Source organism: Nansenia antarctica (genome assembly GCF_963989245.1).
Source record: "Nansenia antarctica genome assembly, chromosome: 7".
Classification (NCBI taxonomy): domain Eukaryota; kingdom Metazoa; phylum Chordata; class Actinopteri; order Argentiniformes; family Microstomatidae; genus Nansenia; species Nansenia antarctica.
The window spans coordinates 10,602,568-10,610,067 of record NC_137677.1 but is presented as its reverse complement, the minus strand read 5'-3'; the positions used below and the strand labels follow the sequence as shown (position 1 = coordinate 10,610,067).

Sequence of the window (7,500 nt, the reverse complement as noted above, 5' to 3'; positions counted from 1 at the left end):
TGTGTCCTCCCTCCCTCCCTCCCTCCCTCCAGACCTCTAGAAGGACTCCCTCCCTCCCTCTCTCCCTCCCTCCCTCCCTTCCTCCCTCCCGACCTCTAGACCCTCCCTCAATCCCTCCCTCTCTCCCTCCCTCAGACCTCTAGATGGACTCTCTCCCTCCCTCCCTCCCTCCAGACCTCTAGATGGACTCCCTCCCTCCCTCCCTCCCTCCCTCCAGACCTCTAGATGGACTCCCTCCCTCCCTCCCTCCAGACCTCTAGATGGACTCCCTCCCTCCCTCAGACCTCTAGATGGACTCCCTCCCTCCCTCCCTCCCTCAGACCTCTAGATGGACTCCCTCCCTCCCTCCCTCCCTCCCTCAGACCTCTAGATGGACTCCCTCCCTCCCTCAGACCTCTAGATGGACTCTCTCCCTCCCTCCCTCCCTCCCTCTCTCCCTCCCTCCCTCAGACCTCTAGATGGACTCCCTCCCTCCCTCCCTCCCTCCCTCAGACCTCTAGATTGACTCCCTCCCTCCCTCCCTCCAGACCTCTAGATGGACTCCCTCCCTCCCTCCCTCCCTCAGACCTCTAGACTCCCTCCCTCCCCTCCAGACCTCTAGATGGACTCCCTCCCTCCCTCCCTCCCTCCCTTCCTCAGACCTCTAGATGGACTCCCTCCCTCCCTCCCTCCCTCCAGACCTCTAGATGGACTCTCTCCCTCCCTCCCTCCCTCCCTCCCTCCAGACCTCTAGATGGACTCACTCCCTCCCTCCCTCCCTCCCTCCAGACCTCTAGATGGACTCTCTCCCTCCCTCCCTCCCTCCCTCCCTCCCTCCCTCCCTCCCTCCCTTCCTCCAGACCTCTAGATGGACTCCCTCCCTCCCTCCCTCCCTTCCTCAGACCTCTAGATGGACTCCCTCCCTCCCTCCCTCCCTCCCTCCAGACCTCTAGATGGACTCCCTCCCTCCCTCCCTCCCTCCCTCCAGACCTCTAGATGGACTCCCTCCCTCCCTCCCTCCCTCCCTCAGACCTCTAGATGGACTCCCTCCCTCCCTCCCTCCCTCCAGACCTCTAGATGGACTCCCTCCCTCCCTCCCTCCCTCCCTCCCTCCCTCAGACCTCTAAATGGACTCCCTCCCTCCCTCCCTCCCTCCAGACCTCTAGATGGACTCCCTCCCTCCCTCCCTCCCTCCCTCCCTCCCTCCCTCCCTCCCTTCCTCAGACCTCTAGATGGACTCCCTCCCTCCCTCCCTCCCTCCCTCAGACCTCTAGATGGACTCCCTCCCTCCCTCAGACCTCTAGATGGACTCTCTCCCTCCCTCCCTCCCTCCCTCTCTCCCTCCCTCCCTCAGACCTCTAGATGGACTCCCTCCCTCCCTCCCTCCCTCCCTCAGACCTCTAGATTGACTCCCTCCCTCCCTCCCTCCCTCCAGACCTCTAGATGGACTCCCTCCCTCCCTCCCTCCCTCAGACCTCTAGACTCCCTCCCTCCCTCCAGACCTCTAGATGGACTCCCTCCCTCCCTCCCTCCCTCCCTTCCTCAGACCTCTAGATGGACTCCCTCCCTCCCTCCCTCCCTCCAGACCTCTAGATGGACTCTCTCCCTCCCTCCCTCCCTCCCTCCCTCCAGACCTCTAGATGGACTCACTCCCTCCCTCCCTCCCTCCCTCCAGACCTCTAGATGGACTCTCTCCCTCCCTCCCCCCTCCCTCCCTCCCTCCCTCCCTTCCTCCAGACCTCTAGATGGACTCCCTCCCTCCCTCCCTCCCTTCCTCAGACCTCTAGATGGACTCCCTCCCTCCCTCCCTCCCTCCCTCCAGACCTCTAGATGGACTCCCTCCCTCCCTCCCTCCCTCCCTCCAGACCTCTAGATGGACTCCCTCCCTCCCTCCCTCCCTCCCTCAGACCTCTAGATGGACTCCCTCCCTCCCTCCCTCCCTCCAGACCTCTAGATGGACTCCCTCCCTCCCTCCCTCCCTCCCTCCCTCCTCAGACCTCTAAATGGACTCCCTCCCTCCCTCCCTCCCTCCAGACCTCTAGATGGACTCCCTCCCTCCCTCCCTCCCTCCCTCCCTCCCTCCCTCCCTCCCTTCCTCAGACCTCTAGATGGACTCCCTCCCTCCCTCCCTCCCTCTCTCCAGACCTCTAGATGGACTCCCTCCCTCCCTCCCTCCCTCCCTCCCTTCCTCAGACCTCTAGATGGACTCTCTCCCTCCCTCCCTCCCTCCCTCCCTCCCTCCCTCCAGACCTCTAGATGGACTCTCTCCCTCCCTCCCTCCCTCCCTCAGACCTCTAGATGGACTCCCTCCCTCCCTCCCTCCCTCCCTCCCTCCCTCCAGACCTCTAGATGGACTCTCTCCCTCCCTCCCTCCCTTCCTCAGACCTCTAGATGGACTCTCTCCCTCCCTCCCTCCCTCCCTCCCTCCCTCCCTCCAGACCTCTAGATGGACTCTCTCCCTCCCTCCCTCCCTCCCTCAGACCTCTAGATGGACTCCCTCCCTCCCTCACCTGCTTGCCCTGCCGGTTCCTCCAGGAGATCCAGCGGCTGCCGTCGCGGCTGTACTTGATCTTGTACATCTGGGTGAACTCGTTGCCGATGCCCCCCGCGTGCCGGCCCTGGGTGCCCACCAGGGTGATGAAGTGGAGGGAGCGCAGGTCGATCTGGAGGAACTCCTTCAGGCTGTCTGGCTCCACGGTGATCTCTGGACACCAGGCCCCGTCGCCCTCCTCAAAATCCAGCCTGAGAGGAGAGGAGAGGAGAGGAGGACAGGAGAGGAGGACAGGAGAGGAGGATAGGAGAGGAGGACAGGAGAGGAGAGATGAGGAGAGGAGAGGGGGGGTAGAGAGAGAGGGAGGGAGGGATGGTGGTGGTAGAGAGAGAGAGAGAGAGAGGGAGAGGGGGTGGTGGTGGTAGAGAGACAGAGAAAGAGAGAGAGAGAGAGAGAGAGAAAGAAACAAAGACAAAGACAGAGAGAGAGAGAGAGAGAGAGACAGAGAGAGACAGAGAAAGAAAGAGAGAGACAGAGAGAGAGACAGAGAGAGAGAAAGGGGGGAGGAGGAGGGGAGGGGAGACACGGGGGAGAGAGAGCAAGGTGAGCGCGGTGGGCCGTGCACTGTGCGCGTCGACCTTGGTTTCACACACGGCCCGTTAAACCGACAAATCCTCGGGGAGGACTTTGCCGTAAATTCATCCTAAACTGTTAATTTGGGGTTTGAGCTGTCAGGATCCTCAGCCAATGAGAACACACCGCCGTGCTGAGAGGAGAAACAACCTTACATCATTATCCTGAGATGGAGAGCAGGCCACCCACACTCTCTGGCACACATGCACCCGGACACACACACACACACACACACATATGCACACAAAGGCGCGTGCGCGCACACCTACATGCACGCACACACACACCCTATCCTATATTCAGCTTTAGCCAGGTGTGGTTTTTACACACTGGGAGCGGGAATTGATACTCTGTGGTTTACTGAAAACACACACACGCACGCACACGCGCGCACACACGCACGCACGCACACACACACACACACACACACACACACACACACACACACACACACAGGGTGTGTCCTACCTGCCGTATCTGGCGGCCGTAGACTCTGACCATTGGCTGGATGCTGAGATGTCTTCATCCTGGATCTGACCTCCAGACATGCCCAGAGGATACCTACACACACCTGCAACACACACACACACACACACACACACACACACATACACACACACACACACTGACCTGTTAGCCCAGAGGATACCTACACACACCTGCAACACACGCACACACACACACACACACACACACACACACACACACACACACCTGCAACACACCAACACAACACTATCAGCTCTGTCAATACACACACACACACACACACACACACACACACACACCGTGAACACACCGTGGCAACTCTCCACAACTCACAGTGCCAACTCACACACTCCCATGTGGAGCGTATAGGTCAGGTCTCCCTTGATACACATCCCTCTAAGCCCACTGGCTTTGCTGTCATACATACACACACACACACACACACACACACACACTCACACACACACACACACACACACACACACACACACACACTGTATTTCTCTGGATTATCTGCCTACTCTCACCCCACACCTGCTGTAGAAATATGTGACACGGTCTCGTCATTTGGGCCGCAAGTCGGCAACCCATCAGAAAGTTCAGACTTTTTTTTTAAACATCGAGCTACGTTTTAATGTTGTTGAGAATCACAACACAAACTCGGTAGTCAAGCCAAAATACTGCAACGCAACGGATTGGGTGAGTAATCCCCCACTGCTACCTAGTTAACTATAACACTACTTTACATTGTTAGCAGGCTCACAAAACAAGCTGTGTTAGTTGACTAGCGATGTGTCGTTGATTTTCAACAACGCTGAAATATATTACATTTTTCGAACGTCCGAACATTAAATCGTCCGTGTCACATATGTGGTGTAGATATCAATGGAGGCCGGTGGAGGCAGAAATCGGAGGACGGTCTCATTTGAATGCATGGAACGGAACAAGGGATGATACCGTCCTCCGTCCTCCGATCTCTACCTCCACCGGCCTCCCCCGGCCGTCAGCCATCCCACTCAGACCAGCCACAGCGGTGGTCACCATCGCTAGGAGACCAGGGGCGTTCAGACGCTCGTCCCTCTGCTCCTAAACATGTTTCATCCCCTTCTCCCTCTCTTTATGTCGAGACATCAGAATCTAAAACATGAGGTAGAATGACAGAGAGAGAGAGAGAGAATGGAGGAGAGAGAGAGAGAAAGAGAGAGAGAGGAAGTGCTATTCACACACACACACACACACACACACACACACACACACACACAGCCCCCCCCCCAGTACTCAGAGTGTGGTTACTTTATTGAAATAAAGAACAGGGTTCCGTTCAACCTCCTGCCAGGGTAAACAGACTGGGTACCAGACAGCCATGTAAGGAGTGTGTCGGTGTGTGTGTGTCTGTGTATGAGAGAGAGTTTGAGAGAGTGTGTGTGTGTCTAGGTGTGTGTGTGTGTGTGTATGTGTGTGTGTGTGTGTGTGTGTGTGTGTGTGAGAGAGAGAGAGTTTGAGAGAATATGTGTGTGTCTAGGTGTGTGTGTCTAGGTGTGTGCGTGTGTGTGTCTAGGTGTGTGTGTGTGTGTGAGAGAGAGTTTGAGAGAGTGTGTGTGTGTGTGTGTCCGTGTGTGTGTGTGTGTCCGTGTGTGTGTGTGTGTGTCCGTGTGTGTGTGTGCGCGCGTGTGTGTGTGTCCGTGTGTATGTGTGTGTGCGCGCGCGTGTGTCCGTGTGTGTGTGTAGAGGGTAAAACCCTGGCTAGAGAGTATCACCCTTCTCCTGTGTGGTCTACTCTAGACAACCAAAATGCCCCCTCTTTCCTGCATCCCCATCCTCCCATGGATGTCCTCCCTCCATCCCTCCACCCCCCCCCCCCTCCCCTCCCCTAGCCTCATCCTCCCTCACCCTCCTCCTCCCCTCTCCTGTGTGGTCCAAACCAACCGCTCTGCCCTCCCTCCCCCCCCTCCCCACCCCCCTCCCACCACCATGTAGCAGCGAACAGTGAGCCATCAAAGTGATCTACTGTGAGGCTTTTGAACATTTCATCGCTCAGTGTTTCATTACGGCTCCGTGGGCTAACTGAGCGTGACATGGACGCCATGGTATCTATTAACTTTTACAGCCCCGAAATAGAACCTCCTTCCCCTTTTTACGTACGGCTGTTTCTGGGTGTAAAAATAGAAGGGTGATTTCGTTCTTTTTTTTTCTTTTTCCATCAATATTATCCCAGTCGGGCAAGGCCCCGTATAAAATATTTATTGAGGTTTCTGGTTGTGTGATTTCTCTATCTGGAACATACGTACGTTTATACACTGTATCACCGCTGTACTTTAGCCATCTCATGTTTTGCAGCGTCAGACCGAAAAATACAAGACTTGGATTTGACCGTTTATCGGATTCTGAAGAGGTTTTTGGGGTTTTCTGTTTGAAGGTCAATCGAATCATTATTTTTGGACGACATACTAGGATCCCATCGGGGTGGATTAAAAGGCCATAGAGTTGCATACTCGGATTGACCCTGTGGTCGTGTGTGTGTGTGTGTGTGTGTGTGTGTGTGTGTTTGAGTGTGTGTATATGTGTGTGTGTGTGCGTGTGTGTGAGACCCTGTGAGTCTGTGTGTGTCCTAGACTCTGTGTCCAGTAGTTTCATATGTGTGTGCATTTATGCGTGTGAGAGTAAGAGTGTGGACTGTGTGTATTTTACTACAATAATATTTTCCATATTATGTGACTTTGTGGGTGTGTGGGTGTGTGTGTGCGCGTGCATATGTGTGTGCGATGAATGATTATGTGATTTTATGTGATTTGATTTGTGTGTGTGTGTGTGGGTGTGATAGCCCAGGGTCATGCTGGTCAGCGGAAGTGAGGGGGGGGGGGGGACTCTCCCTGTCAGCCTGCACCCCCTCCACCTCACCTCACAGCAACGCCTTTGTGAGGCTGCCAGCAGCAACAACTCAAGGCCCTTTCTGTCTGTTTTATCTGCTCTCTCTCTCTCTCTCTCTGTCTCTCTCTCTCTCTCTCTCTGTCTCTCTCTCTCTCTGTCTCTCTCTCTCTGTCTCTGTCTCTCTCTCTCTGTCTCTCTCTCTCTCTCTCTCTCTCTGTCTCTCTCTCACTCTCTCTCTGTCTCTGTCTCTCTGTCTCTCTCTCTCTCTCTCTCTCTCTCTGTCTGTCTCTGTCTCTCTCTCTCTCTCTGTCTCTCTCTCTCTGTCTGTCTCTGTCTCTGTCTCTCTCTCTCTCTCTCTCTGTCTGTCCTCCCTCGCTTTTTTCTATCCTCTCCTTCACTTTTTTTTCCCTCCTTTTTTTCTTCTTCTTCTTCTTCTTCTTCTTCTTCTTCCTCTCTTCCGAATGTTTGCTCAGAAGTCAGGATGGGGGCAGACCTCTGAGGGTTGGTGTGTGTGTGTGTGTGTGTGTGTGTGTGTGCGTCTTGGCAGCGTAAACGCTCTAGAGGGAGGTCCCTCCGCCTCCAAACAAAAAACTCTTCCAGATGTGAGAGAGAGACCGCCCGATCCTCCTCCCATCTTCACTCCTTCTCCTCCACCCTCCCATCCTCACTCCTCTCTACCCCATCCTCCTCCACCTTCCCATCCTCCCTCCTCCTCCTCCACCCTCCTATCCTCCCCCCTCCTCCTCCTCCACCCTCCTATCCTCACTCCTCTCTACCCAATCCTCCTCCACCCTCCTATCCTCACTCCTCTCTACCCAATCCTCCTCCACCCTCCTATCCTCACTCCTCTCTACCCAATCCTCCTCCACCCTCACATCCTCCCTCCTCCTCCTCCTCCATCCTCACATCCTCCCTCCTCCTCTTCCTCCATCCTCCCATCGTCACCCCTCTCTCTCTCGCACCCTCCTCCATCCTCACATCCTCACTCCTCCTCCTCCACCCTCCCATCCTCCCTCCTCCTCCTCCATCCTCACATCCTC

The 7,500-nt window shown here is 55.8% G+C and overlaps 1 protein-coding gene across 3 annotated transcripts in view; it reads right to left on the bottom strand.

Moving 5' to 3' along the window:
- The window catches only part of ddr2a (discoidin domain receptor tyrosine kinase 2a), a 53,727-nt gene that overhangs the window by 18,903 nt on the left and 27,324 nt on the right, over positions 1-7,500 (bottom strand). For all 3 annotated transcript variants that reach the window (XM_080536120.1, XM_080536122.1, XM_080536121.1), the window contains exons 3-4: positions 3,572-3,674; positions 2,490-2,721 (exon numbers count right to left, since the gene is read on the bottom strand). In XM_080536120.1, the coding sequence (XP_080392246.1) occupies positions 2,490-2,721; positions 3,572-3,674 (335 nt within the window). The remainder of the gene's footprint in view (positions 1-2,489; positions 2,722-3,571; positions 3,675-7,500) is intronic.